General features: G+C 36.0%; 1 protein-coding gene across 3 annotated transcripts in view; it reads right to left on the reverse strand.

Annotated features, from left to right (window-relative positions):
• Positions 1 to 647: 647 nt before the first annotated feature.
• The window catches only part of KCNH4 (potassium voltage-gated channel subfamily H member 4), a 60,524-nt gene continuing 39,813 nt past the window's right edge, over positions 648 to 21,358 (reverse strand). The window contains exons 12-17 of one of the 3 annotated variants that reach the window (XM_081933691.1): positions 18,484 to 18,522; positions 16,580 to 16,950; positions 14,035 to 14,141; positions 7,768 to 7,838; positions 6,175 to 6,206; positions 3,607 to 3,743 (exon numbers count right to left, since the gene is read on the reverse strand). In XM_081933691.1, the coding sequence (XP_081789817.1) occupies position 3,743; positions 6,175 to 6,206; positions 7,768 to 7,838; positions 14,035 to 14,141; positions 16,580 to 16,950; positions 18,484 to 18,522 (621 nt within the window). In that variant the 3' untranslated portion in view covers positions 3,607 to 3,742. Of the gene's footprint in view, positions 3,744 to 6,174; positions 6,207 to 7,767; positions 7,839 to 14,034; positions 14,142 to 16,579; positions 16,951 to 18,483; positions 18,523 to 21,358 lie in introns of all 3 variants that reach the window. The other 2 variants (XM_081933689.1, XM_081933690.1) reach the window with 2 other exon arrangements.

Below are 21,358 nucleotides of genomic sequence, written 5' to 3' on the forward strand. Positions count from 1 at the left end.
CACATCACCAGTTATTGCTCTATTAAAAAGACCCACAGTCTCCCACAGAAATACCCAAAGAATCTCCTTGTAATGCTTATTTTCTATATTAAACACAACATTTTTAAGATGATCACTCAAGATCATTGTATTGTTTCAATAAAATTTGCCTCAAATTTAAGATTTAGAGTTGGAAAAACAATTCCAGGTATATTTACCATGCAGGGGATTTACTTCTGTTAACATTTACACAATTGACAGGTAAAAGGCGGTGGGATCAGATTTTGAAATATGTAGAACTAAGTTGCTAGTTCAGAGACATAACAGCATGTAATGATTATTTCCCATATTAACTGTGATTTAGTTTAGTTCTATATTATTTTAGGGGCATTTTTTCATAGGATAAACCTATTTCCTCATTAAAATATGCAAAACTGCTTTTTAGGATTCCTTTTCTCAGTCTTTCTCAGTAAAAGAGCGGGGGATGGTTGTAATATAAGATCTTTCTACTGTGGCTCCATATCTATACAATTCATCAGTAGAACTGAAATTCTGGAGTGTAAGACAGCGGACGAATTCCTGTTGTATCTGTAACAATATCTGTTCATATGGGCAAGAAAAGATAACAGTGCACAAAATGTTTAAATTTCAAATATATATTTTGGCTTTAAGACATTTGCTTTGCATTTGAAACAGACTGTCTAATCATTCTTAGACTGTTTAAACATTTGAAACAACTCTTAAAACACTTCAAAGCTGCTCAAAACCCCTAATTTCAAACATAAGCAACAGTTTCAAACATGAAGAAATTCAATTTCAAAGTAATTGTATATAGAAATAAAGAATATTACTTACTTATATAAGATTATTTAGAAATAAAGAGCACTAATATGTATTGATTCTACTAGAGGCATAGTTACTGAAATCAGTTGAAAAGTTGGCCAACTTCTTCCTGTCTCCTTGAAATCTGTTCTATGTCACATCTGCAAATTTGGCTGGATTTATAAAGTACACAAAATAGCAGTTATATTCTTATTATACTGTAAGATTTTTACAGTATAGTACAGTATTCAAAATAACTCATTCAATCCACCAAGGAGCATTCATGGCCTATAAATGTAGTCCAACAATAGATCAGTATTCACAACTCAGAGAGCAAAACAGGAATATAGGAGCGAAGATCAGCAATATTCAGAGGGCTCAAAATTCCCATTCTTGACAAACTTTCTTATTTAATTTTGTCAAAATAGTTTGTCTTTTTAAGGAAATGCTTTCTTGCTATTTAGTGAGACCTTAAAGCATTTAATATATACAACATTTATGTAGTGCTTATGTAGGATTTACAATCAAATATCTTGTGATGGTTTATGACAACACTAAAAAAGAGTTTTATAATGCTCATATCATTAATTAGGGGCAGATGCTGAGAGAAGCAGCAGTTGCCCAGAGCCAGCTAGAACGTGAAGTTAAACTTCAATCTTCTACATCATTGGCACATTGACATCGGATCAAGTCAGCCCTCTATTTTACTTTAAAAGTGTCTTTTAAAATTGATTGTGCTCAGATTTTTGTAAAAAACCTGGACACATTGTTTACTTGATGGTGAACTGTTTTGAATGTTTCTGAAAACAAATCCCACATGAATAAGAACTAAATGTAACAAAAATGAGTTGCAATAAGTCTCATGAAGTGTATCAGAGGGTGATCGAATACTGGCCTGATCAAAAACATTAATGGTTATATGCCAACTCACTTATAGATCTTTTGAAAGTAGATTCATGTGTAGGATTTTGAGCAGGTAGGTTCAGTAAAACAGAGAGTGCCATTATGTTTTCCAAAATGGAGCCACCAGTATAAATTTTTGGCCTCAGAAACACATTGGTTATATTGTCTTGATGAAAAAGGCAATGCTTTTTGTGTGCCTGTGTGTATTGATTTTATCACGGAACAATCTTAAGGGTAACTACTTTTCTAGAATTATACTCTTGTGTCAGAGAAAATGCAAGCTATCTATATCTCTGGCATCTTTTGTGTTAGAAAAAGCACCCTGGATTTGCAGTTTAAATGTGATGAACTGTCAAAATACATTAGATCCTATGTAGAGGAAAGACTGATGTTTCCTAATTAACTATTCTGTTCTCTCCAGAATGGAAAAAAGAGAGAGGCCAATTTCCCAGAATGACCTCCTTAGCAGATTATCTGTTTTATAATAATTGTGTTCAGGAATTGAAAACCGAAATCAACTATAATTGCCAGAAACATAGAAATCATTTGTATACCCTCACTTGCACCTTTTATCAAAAGAGAACAGAGAAAAGAAAAGGGAAAAAAGAAAAGAAGGATGAGAAAATAATTTAACAGGAAAAGCTTTTGGCTCTTACAGCAGACTTGAAAACATGCACACATATGCTCATATAGAATAGATGTAGTAAAGATCTCAGACTGAAGTTTTTTGAGAAAAAGGAAATAGCAAACTCAAGAAACAAATTTGACCAACAAAAAAAATTACCAATTGATATTAATTTGAATCCACTTGGAGAAGTAATTCTACTCTGAAGTGACATGAGGCTTCAGAGAGTGAATCTGAGGTGCTATTCAGGGTGGTAGTGAGGGCATTGCTGATTCATAGACCATAATCCATTGGAAATTCTTCCATCCAAACCTCATCAAAATGAATGTTCACTGCTCTAGTGTTATTGTTGTCAACTCACATTAGTTTCAATGAGCCTTGCACTGGTAAATTTCCTGGTGGATTATGTGACATGCTAAGTAGAAGAGAGGGGGATTCATTTAGATTTTCACTGCTTTGGATCAGTCCTATGGTCCCTTAATTCACATATACTCAAGAGTTTGAATATGTATGTAACAACATGCCCATTGGCCAACGATATTAGTCTGAGGAAAATAAATAGAATATGACTGTTCTGATTCTGACAAGACATTCATAACATTACTGCTTTGAAAATATATCTGCAAGATTTCTGAATCAATGGTTGCATAACTGTTATTTATAAGGACCTTGAAAACCAAAATATTTCAGCTGTCAGGATATATAATTTTCCAAAAGAATAACTTTAAAAAAGAAATACGGTAGTAATAATAATATATGCATTTTAAGAAACAGGAAATGTGGTGCTGGTGGCTGTGAAATCTACGCACCAAATATCCTAAAAGAAAAAGTTGTGGCAAAAGGCTCCTTGGCATCAGTGAAAGCTCTCCGGGCTAGAGCGGAAATAAAAGTTTGGTGGTGGACAGCCCTGTCCTGAACAGGTGGGGAAGGAATTTGGGGGGGAAAGAGAGGTGACAGGACAAAACATGGCTGAGCTAGAATGAGCAGTCATATTAACTGTATGTCCAGAGTGATCACCAAGTTCCTTGTCAGCCAGAGGTTGATCTGTGGAACTTACAGAATCACAAGAGGTGGATCCCCTCCTCTCCTGGGGTTCAAAGAATTCCATGTCCTGGGAGGCAGTAGAAGGCAGAGAGCTGGTGAAGGCAGAAAAGTCAAGGCTTGAGGATGCTGGTAGACTGGGGAGCATAGGCAAGGAGGAAGCCAGAAGGCTATGAGGTGGCAAGGAAACTGAAGTCCGAGAAGAAGGCAATCTGCTTACAGGAGACAGGGAAGGTGAGGTCTGCTCACAGCTGTGAAGGCAGACTGAGGTAGGGTTGGAGAAAGACTGAGTGGTAAGCTGGCCCTGAAGAAGATTCATGAGATGTTGTAACTCTTGGCTGAGTTGGGAAACTTCCTGATTCAGGTTGTTTATCTGTAGGGAGGCAAGAAAAATAAACAGAAAAGCAACACCACCCAGAATCTTTTTGGGGAATGTCATCAAAGCATTTTTACAATATGATATATTGGAACAATTATTTTATGCAGCACTAGTGGAAGATAAGCAGCTTGCCTAAGATCCTTATAATATTAAGGGTAGAATATTAATATTCTTCAATATTAATTACCACAATTCTTCAGTCTATCATGCCCTTCCATGTTTATCTTTTTTATCAAAGAAGGAGGGCTAGTTTCTAGCTGAGCCACGTGATCATGCTGAACACTTCTGGACCTCATTTTCTTCCTTCTTGATTAGTGAAATAGGGCAGGTGCAACTGATCTTAGGAGTAAGGTTAGCTACTCAAAAGCTGACAAAAAGTCCCCTACTTTGATTCTTTTCTGGATGTACAATTTTATTTGTTCTCCAGTGTCTCTTACAGTGCATCTAGATCTTACCTCCTGTCCTACCTTATTTATCACTGTCAAATATAAGATTTTACTTAAGCATACCTACACATACATAAACTCATATCTCTATATGTTCGTTTAATAGTATAATACTCAGATTGTAGGATCCTGGTACTGAATTTTACTCCTTTTAAGTCTCTAAGTCCTTTTATTAGTCATTTACTCACTTAGGTTCTATTTTTAATACAATATCCTGCTGTCCATAATTATTGTATTGTACTGCAACAAATGACATATTATACACTCCTATTGATGTTGTAGAAATGTCTCAGATCTTAAGGAATTTTACTGTGCTTCTAGATAACGCCAAGCTTTCCTCTCTATGTTGTGGCTTTCTGTGCTTTGTTTCTTAATTCTTTTATGATGTTGACAATTTAATTTGATAGTTAGTGACTATTAAAGATAATCATCCATAGAATTTTTTTTTGTCATCCAACCTTCTTTCTTTTAATAAATTTCAGTGGGCGGCAGATTTGGTCACTTGTCTTCCTTTCCTTCCTCTCGTAATCAAATCCAACCCAGACAGCACCCCTATCTGTTTTAGCCAAAGTTCCCATTTTGAAATAAAATAAGGATTAACAGAGTATACAGTAAAGACAAATGCCTCTGAGCATGTATCGCTAGAGTATACAGTAAAGCACAAATGCCCTTCCCCTACTCAATAATTCAGTTAATTTATCTGCAGAGTGGGAGGATTCTTTCTAAAACTAATGACGTTAATCATACATAACTGTTCAAAAATTAAATGCTGCCTTCACTTTATGTTGCTTGATGATATTTGAAGATGGCAGCCTGATCAATTGAGAGGGACAAACTTTAAAGTAACAGCTGATGATATTAAAGCCTTCAATTTATCGTAACCAATTCACACAAACCCTCTCACTTTTAGGGATGCTGAATGCATTAAAAATGATCTCCTTTGTTTTGCCATTTCCACCTGGCCATCCTCTTCAACAGTCTCAGCATAAGAAATAGGGAAAGCAACCAACAGAGAGAAAGAAATGGGGTGTTGTGGGGCAATCGGTGCCAATGATAATTTTCATGTTCAAAGTCGAGTAAAGAAGTCACATATATTTAAAAAGTTATATGATTATTAAATTCTAGACCAGGAATTCTATTCATGTCATCCTCTGTTCTGATGTCTGTAAGGCAATTATGGACAAAAGAACCCCGGGGAAGGAACTCTAGAAAGTGAGGCCTGGTGAAGACATGGGGACTCGTGGGGATAATCTGAGTTTTTCCATAGAATGCAGAACACAAAGGCAATTTAGAAAGATAATGGGGGGGGGGGGGAAGGAATGGGCAGGCTCTGTTGCTAGGTAATTGTCACCGAATTTAAATTTTAAATTAAATTTTAATTTAAACTCTTACACCCACAGTCAGAAACGCCAACACAGGGGCTGTCTATGAAATTTACAGTCTCATCTTTCTTCATCTTGCCAGGGCAGGAAAAAAAATACAACTGATCCAAAAAACAAATGTTGGACACAAGGAGTAATCTTTGGGGAGCATTTATTTTTTCCACAGCTTCAGGCATCAAGTGAGTGGGAAGGAGGAGGAAGGACCTTAGACCAGGGCTAGCTTTGCCATTAGAGAGAAGAGGCAACAGTCTCAGGTGGCAGATGCCAAAAAGCAGTAGTAGCAAAAAAATTGCTTGGTTTTGCTTAGTTTATTGATTATCTATCTCTCTTGGAGCACTGATCTATCTACATCTTAAAAATAGGCAAGAAAATGGTGAAAGAAAACCTATCCACTCTAGATGAGTACAAATAACCAAGACCAAATAGATTATATTCCAGAGTTCTGAAGGTGCTGCCAGACATGATATTCAGAACTTCTAAACCATATCTGTTAAAGATCCTGGAGCACCAGAGAACTACCAGAGGACTGGAACAGAGGTAATGTGGTTCCATTCTTTAAAAGAGGGGTGGGGGAACTAGATCCAGGAAATTACATACCAATCAGCTTGACATCTATACATGGGAAGACCCTGGAAAAGATAATTAAGCAATGAACTGTGAAACACCTAGAAACAAGCAAAGTTATTACTAGAAGCCAACATAGTTTGTCAAAAACAGATCATGCCAGACAAACTTTTTGCATTCTTTGACAAATTACTGGACCAGTGAAATGTGTGGACATTATTCACTTGGACTTCAGTACAGCGTTTGACAAAGTAGACCACAACCTACTTCTTGGTAAGATAAAAATATGTGGGAGAGACAGCATCACCACCAAATAGATTCATAATTGGCTGACCAACAACACTCAACTTGTAATCATCAATGGAACTACAGCTACATGAAGGGAAGCATGCAACGAAGTATCCCAAGATTCTGTCATAGTTCCAGGACTCTTCAACATCTTCATAATCTATTTAGAGGAGGGGATAGAAGGGGAACTCATCAAATCTGTAGATGACACCAAGCTAGAGGGAAGAGCTAACCCTTTAGAAGAAGGATCTTGACAGACTTGAACACTGGATACTATCCAACAAAATGCAATTGAATTGGTGAGAAAAATAAGATTTTACACTTAGTCAAGAAAAACAAACGCACAGGTTATAGAAGAGGTAGTACTTAGCTCAACAGCAGTGCTTGTGAGAGGGATCTAGATGTCCTAGTGAACAACTACTTAAGTATGAGCCAGGAATGTGCTGTAGCTGCTAAAAAAGCCAATTTGGTTCTAGGTTACATCAACAGAAGGACAGTATTAAGATCAGATGAAGTGTACCGCTTTTTGCTGCTTTGTATTTGTTTATACTTTATACTACTTTGGTAAGACCACATTTGGAATACTGCATCCAGTTTTGGCTATCACAATACAAAAAAGATTTTGAGACCCTAGAAAGAGTGCAGAAAAGAACAACAAAGGGGACTGGAGGCTAAAATATATGATGAATGGTTGCAGGAATTGAATACTTTAACTAAGAGAAGAACTATAAGTGGCATGATAATAGTCTTCTAATATTTAAGGGCTGTCACAGAGAAGTGTAGAGGGGCGGGGTGGGGCAGTCAACTTATTCTCCAAAACATCCAAGGGCAGGACAAGAAGTACAGATGGAAACTTTTGAAGGTGAGATATAACTTAGAACTAAGCAGAAATTTCCTGATAATGAGAACAATTAATCAGTGGAATGACCTGCCTCCAGAAGTTGTGGATACTCTATCACTGCAGTTTTTAAAGAAGAGTTTGGACAGCCATTTTTCCAGAATGGTATAGGGGAAAACCTCTAAAGTCCCTTCCAACTCTGTTATTCTTTGCTTGTCTTTTTTATCCAATTGATCTACTGTATTCTAATTGAAAGAACTTGCTCTCATATCACTAGTACTAAACTAAGATTCAACTGGTAATTCAGTTAACTTCTGTAATGTGTAATGCATATACATCAAATTTCTCAGATGGTAAGGTAAATGCACTTTGCACATATGCAGACGTATTTTCATTTCAAATGTAACTTTATACTTTTTACAGCAAAGTTCTGATACAATAAACAGATTTTAGGATGAAGTTCAATTGACTCTGTCCGCAAATTAAGACTTGTGTCTTACCTCTTGATTTAGCTTTCTGATGTTCTGCTTTACCTCATCACTTTCGGTAGCTAACACGAGATTGGTTGGTCCTGTGAAAAAATCCAAAGAAATGAGGGATGCAATTGTAAATTGTTCACAGGTTGGTTTCTAAGTTATGCCTAATATCAGATTAATACTAAAGTGACTCTTTATGTATGGCTAAATAAGAAAGCCAAAAGAATAGGGTCAGATATCATTTATACTGAAATGCAACTTCTCTCCCATTGCATTATGTCTCACATAATGCAAAGAACTGCGCCCTACTGACCAATGTGTCTGCTTTGTTTAACTACCAATAAACAACTTCAAACCTCTTCCTGCTTCTCTTCTGGGCTTGAACTGGGTATATTTCGAAGAGGTTGGTTTTGAACAAAGACCTAAAAGTAGATCCTAATTTTAAAAAAATAATGTCCCAAGAAAGCATAAGGCTTACACAGGAGATAAGCTTGTTTTTTTTGGGGGGGAGAGGGGGGAATGGCATCATGTGAGTTTTGGAGGTAGTTTACAGGAATATACAAAATTTAAATCTCTATGCAGGGAAGAGGAAGAGAATGCTACAGAACCAGTTTCACTTCTGATGAAGAATTGATATTTGGGTGGAACCCAGATAGAAGAGTTTTCAGTTATGTGAGCCTCCTCCAGCAGCAAAAAAATGGTACAGGCTGGACAGAATGTCAAATATTTGAAAAGATAAGTTGAATCCCACAATCCATCTATACATTTTTCTATATATTTTATAACTTGTTGCCCAGAGTCATCTTATAAGAAAGATGGGTGTGTGTGTGTGTAAAAATTTAACAAACAAACAAACACACACGCACACATACATACGTACATAGAATAAAAATGTCAAGCAAGTCTAACTGCATGCCTTGATTTCACTTTTTTAATGTGGAAGAGACAAGATCATGCTGGCACTCTTAGCAACAGAAGACCAATATATTTAGAGAGCACCAGTTAGGGGAAAGCAAATTTAGTTTATAATATTATTATTTATATTCCCCATTTTTTTCTGCTAGGAAATGATAGGCTAACTTGGCATTATGTCCTATTTTATAGAGAGTAACCTGTATGATGACTTCTGTTTCAAGGGCAATTTAATCTAAATCCCATTTAAAGGTAAAGATCCTAGAAATGGAAATCAGGGCTGTTGAAGTTGTTCATCAATAGTGAAGACCTAGGCTGAATATGGGGACGTGGTGGCTCAGTGGCTAAGATTTTGAGTGTGTTGATCAAAAAGGTTGGCAGTTTGGTGGTTCAAATCCCTAGCGTCGTGTAATGAAGTGAACTTCCATTACTTGTCCCAACTTCTGCAAACCTAGCAGTTTGAAAGCATGTAAAAATGCAAGTAGAAAACTAGGGACCACCTTTGGTTGGAAGGTAACAGTGTTCCATGTGCCTTTGGCATTTAGTCATGCTGGCCACATGACCATGGAGACATCTTTGGACAGCGCTGGCTCTTTGGCTTTGAAACAGAGCTGAGCACTGCCCCCTAGAGTCAGGAATGACTAGTATATATGTGCGAGGGGAATCTTTACTTTACCTTTACCTTAGGCTGAATATAGACTCATAGATCACATGTTCAAAGTTTTCCTTATTATGCACAGTAGTTCAGTTTAAATTATTTCTCATTTCAAATTGGTATATTATCTGGTATTTCCATGTATTTATTTTGCAATTTTGGGGCACTGACTATAACGAATTCAACTATGCTAGTCAAGAGTTCTGCAGCATTAGTTTGCAAAATAGCTTCCCTAAAAGAATATAAATAATGTCTCCTTGTATAGCCACACTAGACAATTGTGAAACAGATTGCAGACTACTTTATTAGCTATCTTGAAGGCATTGCTCTCCAACCCCAGTTTGAGTGTATGAGGTAATTCCTATCAATTAGCATTATCCATCAATGCTCATTTAAACATAAAATCTGCCAGTCTCATTCAGCTATTGAAAAGGCATTGCTCTTGCATTTCAACTAACATATAGTTCTACAAACGTCAATGGTTTATTAGTGCCAATTAGCAAGCAGGCTGCATAATAGCTAGGTCATCTAACAACACTGTCCACTACCCTTTTGGTTATTATTTTTCTATTTCATTTAACAATGGTAAGCTAGGAAGCCAAAACAAAATCATCCATTAAAACCCCCTGTTACCAAGATATATCTGTATTATATGAGGTTTTTCCTGGAATGCTATTTAAATCAAAAGAGCTCACTCGGGGGCCAGGACCTTGACATAGGTTTCACAAAGCAACAGATGGCAGGGCAAGATTGAAAAGCCAGGGCAATAGTCACACTATGTGGAAAAATACAGAACTTTCCTAAATAGAGCCCTTTTCTCAAAGTTTTCTCAAAATTGACAAATATACAGTCTACTCTGAGGATTCTTTAGGACAGCACAAACAATCAGAAAATGTTTCCTGATGAGAAACCATAATCAAAAAGAAGAAAATAAAAATAAATTAATATGCAATAAAACAAATAATATGCAAATAATAAACACTTTTACATCTATTCCTTAAAATATATAATTTCATCAACCAGATGCTTTTGATAGGTCTGATGATGTTTATTAAAACTTTGATGCTTATATAAAACTAAGCATAGAAACAGAAGTATTCTTTTTCTTTGAGACTTGACATCTACGAGTTACTGACCAATATTAGTGAGTTCCATACATATGAAAGATGGAGAAAGAGAATTATTTTTGGCTATTGCCATTTACAGTGACTATGTTGGTCTAATTAATGGGTAAAATTCTATGGAAGTTTGTGGCTGTGGAACAGAGAATTGGATTGTGTGATTTTTGTTAAATTTATTTTCCATATAGATAGTTCATTTATAGTGATCATTCATAAAAGCTGTTTGACAAAAATAGTTCTCTAATTCACATTTTATATAAGATTCGAAAGGTTTTGGTCACCTACTTGCTGCAGTTAGTTTATATTCAATTTCATTTGATTTTGTTTTGTAAAAATATTGACAAATATGTAGAACAAATTTGTTATCTGGCTTTCTAGTTACCCCTCATTTTTAATATTAAAATTAAAAGTATTTAACTTGCACTATTGCCTTTTTAAATATGAGTATAATTTTATTCCCTTTTTTGTTGTTCACAATAGCAGCAAACACAAAGAGCTAGCTTAATAAGCCAAGTGCAATTGGCTATTGGCTTTTGGTTTCTCCCTTTCCAAACAAATAGAAGGTCTTCAATTACCTATTGTTTCCTATTTTATCAGATCTGTACAGCAATGAGGAAAAGATTCAAAATTAGCCAGACTCAGGCAACTTATTTTTCCATTTTTGTTCTCCCTTCCATTCTGCCTTCAAGATTACACATCATAATTTGATGACAAATTGCTGCTTTCAGTAAGTTGATTTTTCATATTTGTTGAGTCTAAATTGAGACTGTGCTCATGGACTTTTAGGGCCTTCATAGATTTTTAGGACCAAGTATTTTCACCCATACAATAAAATACAATACAATAGTAGAGTTGGAAGGGACCTTGGAGGTCTTCTAGTCCAACCCCCTGCCTAGGCAGGAAACCCTATACCGTTTCAGACAAATAGCTATCCAACATCTCCTTAAAGACTTCCAGTGTTGGGGAATTCACAACTTCTGGAGGCAAGCTGTTCCACTGATTAATTGTTCTCACTGTCAGGAAATTTCTCCTCAGTTCTAAGTTGCTTCTCTCCTTGATTAGTTTCCACCCATTGCTTCTTGTTCTACCCTCAGGTGCTTTGGAGAATAGTTTGACTCCCTCTTTGTGGCAACCTCTGAGACATATATTTCACCTCTGATGTCAATATAAGATCAGTATTATGCTTCCTGAAAACATTAGAACCAAATTTTAGACAGAAAAAAAATGCAAACTAAGTCTCATCCCACTCTAAATTTGCTCATAGTCATATCAAAGCATGGATGTTTCCAGAATTGGGGATCTTAGCATTGCTAATAAAAATCATCGCTAAGACAATTTCTCTTTTTCTTCTTAGGGAACTGGGAATGGGAGAAGTTAATAAAAAGAAGGATGAGTGAAAAAATGTGAGAGATTCTTAAAAAGAAAAATGATTTATTTTCTAAACTCATTTAAAATTCTATGATTGAGTTAGGACAAAAGAATATTAAAAACCTAGTCCAAAAATGTTCCATTTTATATAGATATTTTAATAATTAGGGTTTTTTTTAATTATTAACTGTGATTTTTCAATGTTCAGTTTACTTAATTGAAGAGTTTCTCATGGGTCCTCACCAGAAAAAGAAAATGTCAAAAAAATTATCTGTTCATATCTCAGTTTATATTTTTTTAATTTGAATTTGTCTAAAATATATACTGCACAACATTTCTTCATTATAATAATATCCTGTCCTTTGCTTGTAGGTTCATGTATACTATTGCCCATTTTGAGATGCAACATTTTTGCAAAATCTGAGGTATCCCAACATTACGCTGAGCCTTTACAAATAACTACTAAAAGACAGTTACATAGAATTAGAATGACCAGGGAAGAAATGCATGCTGAAGATGACTCTGTGAAAAGTGAAGCCAACATTTGCAACTAAGAACTGAGAGCTGATGAGTAGGCTTCAAGTTTTTCTGAATGAAGAGAGATCATGAGATCACCCAAGCTGTGCTCCTTATGGCTGTCTGTTTTGAGGACACTGCAAGGCCTGGTCTCCAAAGGATGCGATGAGATAACCAGGAGCAGAGAGAACTTACCATATTTACTCTAGCCATGAATGTAGCCTTTCAAAGGACTTTAATTTTGCAGTTCTTTTGCTAATCATTGGAAATTACCTGTTAATTGCTTTAAAGAAGTTATGAACTTACAAAATGATATGTTTGGATACACCAGGGAGTACCTTCCATCCCTAATAAATGTATGAGATGTATCTTTGTAATCTTTAAAAAATTAAAATAAACAGCAAAAAGTAAGACAATATTTTGTTAAAGAAAATTTTGAACAATTAAAGGCTCAGAAAACAACAGAATGCTCGATTATGAATATTAAGACTTTGAAATTACTTTTAAAGAATAAATACATTTTTGTGGGAAAGAAAAACTTTTTGATATTGGAGACATAAAAAAACAAGCAACTTATAATGGAGTGCAGAGACATTTTTGAGGAACTGCATTACGACATTGAATCAATAGTGTCAAAAGTGTTATGTCTTCTTGGGAGCAGTCTGTTCCCCAAAGAAAATGCTACAGAGAAAGATATGCAACAAAGTTTTGATAATAACACAAACAAAAATTTGAACAAGAATTTGTCATTGAACATTAAAAAAATGGATACAAATTAAGGAAATAAAATTGACAGTCACAGCAATTGGACTATGTATTTTGCTAGACTGTTTAAAGTTTTGAGGAAATTTGAAATGAAAAATAATAATCATATGAATGGATTAAAGAGTAACACTATTTTATGTAAAAAGAAGGAATACAAACCTGGTTTACCTGATCAAGGTTGAAATGGGACATGTTATTCTGGGTGGATGTTTTGATTTGTGGCATGTGGACTATAAAAATATTGTGATTGCTTATAGTTACCATGGTGTTTAAGATTTTGTTCCCTCTAAGTTACTTTAAGCATCCTATTCTGACAGCATCTAAAATGGCTTTTTATCTACAGTAACTGTCCTTTCATTTGAAGTAAGGAATTTTTGTGAGTTTGTTCTCTTTAAAGAGGAAACTATCACTTCTTTTCATGTCAAATCTCAGTCTTTTGTTTATACTAGGATTTGGGGATTACTTTATGTCTTCTAAATGTGGATTTGATTATAGTTAAGAATTGAGATATAGAATATTTATTTGAGTGGACATGTTATTGGGAATGGTTCTCTTTTGACTGCTGATATCTAAAATAGAAACACGTTGTCTATTGGATTTGCTTACAGTTAACATGGTGTTTAAGCCTATTTCCCTACAGTTATTTTACCCTAATCTTGTAGCATTTAAATTGGCTTTGTATCTAATTGTCTTTTCATTTGAAGTAAGGGATATTTATGAGCTATGGGTGTGAAGCCTTCTTGAAGCTGCTGAAAGGACTGTGTTTTTAGACTGGAGATAGATGATGTCATATCCCCAACCCTTTGCTGAGACAGGGCTCTTTAATTTTGACATAAATGACCTCTTTCAAATCAATGTTCCTCTCTGTTCAAAATGTGAACTTAAGCTTCTGATTTAGATTTAGCTTCTGATATGTAAAGACCTGAAGACCCTCTCTTCAGTTGTCAAGGTTACCTGGTAGCATAGGATCCTGCACCAAAGTCTGCTGGGGTTGTTCCATATTAAAACTAAATGTTTGTGTCTCTGATGCTCCTCTGTCATCTTCAATGCCATCAACAATTCTAGAGAGGTGGGAACAGGGAATCAACCAAGAGTTACGGGACAAAAAATAAAGCTCCACATTCAAAAGCTCTTTTTCTATGAATGAGAGTAAAGAACAAGTGCTACCTTTCTCCCTTTCTTCCTGTGTGTCCCCTATGACAACTGGTGTTCTGCCCTTGTGCATAAAACACACAAAATTGATTTGCAAATTCAGATCTGCATTGCTAATGAAATAGATAATATGTTATCCAAACCTGCATAACATGTAACCCACTGAGAAAAATTACTCATTCGTATGAAGTGGGAAAGCAGACTTTAAATGGGGGCATAGTTATACATGTCCACAAGAGATTTAAAAAAATCTAGGTAATGCTGGCCCAAAATATTTGGCAAATGTGACAGAAAATCAAAATGGTTCAATCACTTTTTCTGGCTAATTAAAGTGGAGAATGACCTAAGCAGGTGTGTCAAACTGGCAGCCTGTGGGCCAGATGAGTCACACACAGGCCATGCCCACCCCTGCTCCGCAGAGGGGGAAAACATCACAAAACATCACGTGACAGCAATGTGACGTGGTAAGTTTGACACCTGTGATCTAAAGGACAATTATTAAAGAATATTACCATAAAGGGCCACCAGATCAGGAATAAGCTCAATAAGAGTTCCAAAGGAGCTAATCATTTTTGACTGATTTCAAAAAATGAATTAAAACCATAAATGACTAATATTTGCATTGGAAACCACCAGGGCTGTGGGTTAGACTGGGATGTTGGAAAAAACATCCTTGAAAAAGTAAGTGGCAAACCACTTCAATCTTCTTGTCAACAAAAACACAACAGCATATCCATATATTTTTTTCTTTCTAGAATTTTGCCTACTACCATAGTGCAGGGTCTATTTTGGGAGAAGGGGGGGTGTCAACTGAGCATTGATCCATTGGTTGCACCAGGAACCGACTGACCCGCTTGTTGGATGACCCTGGCATTTGGAGCTGAGAGTGGTTGCCCAAAGTCACCCAGTCAATTTTCATATCTAGGGCAGGACTAGAATTCACAGTCTCCTCATTTGAGTCAAGGAAGTATTTATCTGTACTTTAGAGAATGACATACAAGAGTATGTATGGCCAAATCCCATATTTTGAGAAATAGCTGCATTTTTAATAGGCTCTGTCCAGATCAAACACTGAACTTCCCTAGTGCTTTGTTAATGATTTAGAAATTTGTACTGGAATAGATCTGAAAAACAATACCTTTTTTGCCAAGCTGCTCATATAAGAAAAATGTAAAATCAGAAGTGGAAGGATGCAGAAGTAGTAGTATATTTCTAACCCTTGAGTAAGCTAGGTTATAAAGGAGTTTATGGGGGCTTTCTGACTATTTATTATTAAGTCTACCAGCCTGGAACAAAAGAGTTACAAGAATATTGCTGCAATCTGTGGGATCCACACCAAATCATTAGCTTGAACAATGACCTATGTTCATATTCTTTAAATCCCATCAATCATAATACATTACTACCTAAAGAAAATAATTATGGATTGTTCATCATAACTTCTAAGTTTCAATACATTCCCTTCTAAGATTTAGTAGGTTCCTATTGAGAAGCATGTCTAATAATTGTTTTGGAATTGGGTAATGCCAAATCAAAACAAACAAACAAATATTATCATTTTCATAACAAACAGCCAACTAAAACCATAGAAATAGAATGTGATAAAACTATCCCTTAAATATATACAATTATATCATAAATAAATGAACAAAGCTCCTGAAATTTTGAAGACTTCTTAGGGCTACTTCTGCCATATTCCATATTTATGAAAATCTTTTCCCCAAGGTATTCTCTTTTGGTAACCCCCTCCTAACAGTAAAACCTGCTTGTTCATAAAGATCTTGAATCTATCAAAATTGAACTTGACAAGCTTGATCCTTGCTGAAGGGGAAAGCTATGCCTGCAAATTTTCCCTACTTTTACTAAACAAATATAGGCAGCATTCATGAAAAAACATACAACAAAACGTAAAGCTCATTCACATATTTAATTGATACTTAGTGTTTTATATCTGGAGTGAATTTCCCTAGAAATTAAAATCAAATTGACCAAACTATATTTTTAAACCTAGGAATTAATAGAATCACTTCGATCACGGGTGTGAAACTCATAGCATCACATTGCCATCACATGACATATCATGATATTTTCCCCCTTCACGGAGGTGGAGTGGGTGTGGTCTGTGTATGACACATCTGGCCCTTGGGCACAAGTTTGACACCCCTGATTTAGACCATGATTTGCATTTGGGCCAAAATTTCTAAAACTAAAGAAATGTAAGCTGCTAGTACAGAACATTGTATTTGGATCAAATCTCTTCTACATATCCAATCCACACTAAGAACAAATGGTGTATTATATTTATATTTCATGAGTTAAATCAAGGACCATGATGAGACCCTCTTACCTGGGACTGAGGTCTGGAGGCCTGTAGTGTGTGACAGAGGGAATGAGGAGTTTGCTAGGCTTCCGGCCAATGAGCTCCTCACTGTCAAAATGTTGCTCCTCCTGATGGCATCGTGGAGAAGGACTGCGGACTCGGTTACAGCGGACTGGAGACCGACAAGTTCTCCTCAGGGCAGAGAACTGACGCAAATCATCTCCCAGAAGACTGCTGAGAGAGCCCCGCCTTACTGGGCTGTTGAGGTTGGGCAACATGATTTTTCGACGTGTGATTGTGGCAGGTGATGGCTGAAAGAAGTCATCAGAGTCCTCACTGAACTCCTGAATGGAGGGTAGGGTCTTCTCGGCAGCAGTAGCACAACTTTGAACATGAGGCTGGCCAGGTAAGAAGAAGAAAAGTAATGGCTCAGGAAGAAGAAGAACTTGTAGACTTGTAGCCTATTTAACTTTAAATTCTTCTCTCACACTAGCTGGGTTCATAGAGCATGCTCAAACAATTTGCTGATGTTCTAAAGTTTGTGTTTGTTGACTTTGGGTAGGTGTTGAGTGGCTTAACATGCAGTGTTATCTAAACATAAGCCAAGTTGGATACTTTTTGATTCAGTATACTATGGAAACCAGAAAATGATTACCTGCTCTGAGTAATCAGAACCCAGCTATTGTGAATATAAAAAGTGCTACAGTACTTAAAATATAAATGATCTCCAGTAAGCAATTTGTGCATGAAAATGCCCTTAGGTTTCAAATGTTCATTTATTGTTGTAGCCCACTTTTTATACCTTTTAAAGTATAGATATTGATCTTGGAAGGTTAGCCAATTTGTCTTCCCATTTTATAGCTTTTTGATAACCAGGATGAAGATGAATAATTGTATGAACAAATTAAGAGTAGCACATGAACTAAATTGATATGCCAAACCAATCTTGAAAAAGAAATTTTATGAGAACAAAAGCAATTCTGGCTAAAAATCTGAACTCAAATCCATACCAGTTCACAAACTAACACAAAAATTCACTTCACCATAAAATGTAGTGCTTTTAATATCAAATTTGTCTTTCAATTTTTTATTTTGTATAGAAAGAATAATTATAGGCAACCAAACTTGAGTTATCATTACAATATGATGAAATAGGATAAAAAAGATTCTGTGTCTGAATGCCCTCATCTATGTAGGTCAGGATGAGAGGACATTTTCAGGATATCCCTATGTGTCACTGTTCATCAGTCTGGAAAATCTTCTATATCATTCTTCTGCAGTTGGGTACTTTTCAAATGCACTGAAACTTTAATATGGATTTCTACACAGATATGGAGTTAAATGTAAAGGCCTAGATAAGATTGTAAGTACAACTCTCCACAAAGTAAACCCCTCAATTACCCCTTGCCCCCAGATTGACCATTCAGGGCTAAGTAACCCCATAGCCAATGCAACTGAGGACAGGCAAAGGAAATGGAAGAAAACAGTCATACCATCTCTTCATTCTTTCTGTCACCACAGTTATATATGCAGTTATATATACAGTTATATATGCAATTATATATGCAGTTATATATGCCTATGACGGTTTCACCTCATGTCCCTAGTCCCCCAAAATGTTGCTTTCCCCACCTCCTTTCTTTGCTTTCTGTTTCTAGCTGGTGATAGCTGACAAAACCAGATGAGGTGGTACCTATGGTGGCTCTTACATCACTTGTTTCCTCTTACCTACTATATGGGGGCTCCAAGATGGTTATCTCTGCAGTTTCACTATATTTATGCCAATGTGACTAAATATCTATTCTGTAATTTTATTAGACTATAACTCCCACTATTCCCAGCCCAGAATTTCATTCACATCCACACACTCCTCCAAATTCACCATAATCCAATGAAAAAAATTTGCCTACTTTTCATAAATTTTAAGTTACCTGGGATAAACGTGGAGATCTGGAAAACCGGAGAAGCCCCTGGAAGAAAAACAAAGACAAGAACATGAAAAGATTTAGTTAATTACTTTTCACAAACCTATTCTTTTATCTGTGTCTGTGCTGGAGGGGGGTATGGGTTTTTTTGGCACTAGTGTACTATGAAATCTCTTCTTTGCCCTTGTCTGCTTTCATCTATGTCTGAATCATCAAACGCAACCAGTTTCTTCAACACAAGCTACATCAAAGTCATCAACAAGAAATCAAATAACATACCAATGATCTTCAGAAGAGATCCAGATAATTTCCTGTACTGGTGATGCAACAATTGTGGTAAGAGATACTGTAAACTGAGAGTCAGAGCTCATAGGGCAGAGATGTCACTTATGCCAACAACTAATTGGTTTCAAGGCCAGGAAGCACAAGATAAAGACTCTATTAAACCATGTGAAAGATAGGAAGAAGAAGGGACAGGCCACAGCTCTGTTATCCTATGTGTTATGGTTAAACATCTGTAGGTATAAGATGGGAATAGCAGCCTTTGAAAAAAAGAGAATTGCTCTTCCATTTGGCTTTATGTTCTGTGTCATCTATCTAAAATAAATCTGAGTTTAACAACCAGATTAAATGATGTGAAGTTAGGGGATTAAGATTTATTGTGAGTTTGGCCTAGTGAACCCAATATCTACCAGCTGAACAGAGATGGCATGACTGGCCAACAGTTCAACCATAGGATGCAAGAATATTGCTGCTTCAGGACTAGTATAAGTAACACTTTGCTGGAAGTTGTTTTGATTGTCCTGCTTGCATGGAAATGTCAGATACATATCAAAATATAAGCCAATTATAGCAAATACTAATATTTGCCTACTAATCCTGCTTTATCTCTTTCCTTTAGGCCAGCAGTCCAAACAAAAATACTTTTTTAAAAATTATTCAGTGAAAATAATTGATCACCTAAAATAGTGTCTAATTAGTGAAGGTGGCAAATCAGATGAGAATTCTACTAATCCACACATTCTTTTAGAGTAGAAGCAGCAATTATGATTTAAACTCTCCCCTTCCGATAGAGGTTCTGTTTGTTCATAATAATGTACTGTACACAGAGAGTTTTTTTGCTTTGTTGAATGAGCCTAGATTGAAGTTGCCATAATGCTAGCTCTTCTCTTCCCCGTGTGCATTTATCCTAGCTGAAAATATGTCTTAACAGGATTTCTATATTGCCAGTCTGCACTTTCTGCTTGCAAATAGACAGGTTTTCTCTTCTCTCACCAATTGCATTCATTCTTACCCAACAGCCTAATAGTAACACTTTGCTGTTTGGGAGCACAAACATGTACCTTGTCATCATACCAGACAGGTGAAGGCAGAGAAGAATGTTCATATGCTATATTAAAATATTAGAAGGAGTTAGAAAAAGGATGTTGGCAGTTGTGAATTACATTACGTTAGTCCTGTACAACTTGTAGTGTGGGGAGGAGATCCAACTGATAAATTAAAAATAATCACAGGCTTAAATTCTTGCTACAGAGAGGTCTAAAAATATAACAACTTAGTTTTTGAGAAAGGAAAACTGACCTGACATAAAGCAAATCAAAAGAGGTTAAGTTATTTTTGGTTGATTGACTGGTCCTGGATGAATCTGCCTGCCCATAATCTCCTGGTTGAGAATAGTCCCTTTGAGATAATACTGGAGAGCATGTTCTCAATAACATACTCCCAAAGGCAAGGATAGTACATGCTAGTACATGGGGGCATGCTATTTCTTTGCCTTTCAGAAGGTAATGCAAAATGTTCTCTTCCAACAAGCCCTGGGGGAAGAGGGAGCTGGTGAATTGGTGATAATTGCCTGGGGGGCAGTAGAATTAGTAGAATTATCAAGTAATGCACTTTTCTACTTTGATGTTAGTAGGATTTCATTATTTCCAATGGAAGCTACCTAGGATCTGTGGAGTAGGTGACTTATAAGAGAAGGAAGGAAGGAAGGAAGGAAGGAAGGAAGGAAGGAAGGAAGGAAGGAAGGAAGGAAAACATAGATAAGCAAGTTTCCCAAATTCAAAATATGCTCATTGACTAAAACAGTTATAAAACTCTATGCCTAGTTATTTTGATGCAGAATAAAGCTATTAAATATTGCTACTTAAGATAACAATAGATTGTCATCAGGACAACAGGCAGCACACCTCTTGGAATATCAATATACTGAGAGCAACTGCAAGAAAATTATATTTACCTTATGTATAGCTTCAAACTATCTGAATATATATTTCCAGATACTCCCAAGTAGTCCATATTTAAAACCCTCTGATTTATTCAGGGTTTTCTGATCATCTATGTAAGACTTATTCCCATTGATTAGATAAGTGTAAAGTAAATTCTAAAGTAAATTCTACTCTCAGCAAGAGTCTTTTTAGACCATGGGGTGCAGAGCTTGGGCAATTCTAGAAATGAATTCTAAATAATCTTGATTCATGAGAAATTTGAGATAAAGATGTTCAGATTCAGACCTTGTTTGGGTATGTGCAAATGTTCTTGTAGGTAAAATCCTAAATCTTGCATTAAAAGTTAAATTGTCAGATTGATTTGGAAACTCTTAATGGCAATACAAGGAGATTCAGTACTTAAGGACCTCAGGTCTCATTCCTAGATTATCAAATCTCTCTCTTCCCTCTCTGCTATGATTTAACATAATTTAAAACTATAATTGCAGCTTTAATTAGATGAAATTTAATTTAATTTTTAAAGTAGCCATAACTGTATGGCTACTTTCAGATATAGCAGCAACATCAAGTGTAACTATGCCAGCCCTGTGGCATTCTTGCCTCTCAAACAAGAAAAGTATGCTTAACATTGTTTTTGGAATCCTTGGTTGTAGCTT

The sequence above is a fragment of the Natrix helvetica genome (assembly GCF_964273705.1).
Source record: "Natrix helvetica genome assembly, chromosome: Z".
Lineage (NCBI taxonomy): Eukaryota > Metazoa > Chordata > Lepidosauria > Squamata > Natricidae > Natrix > Natrix helvetica.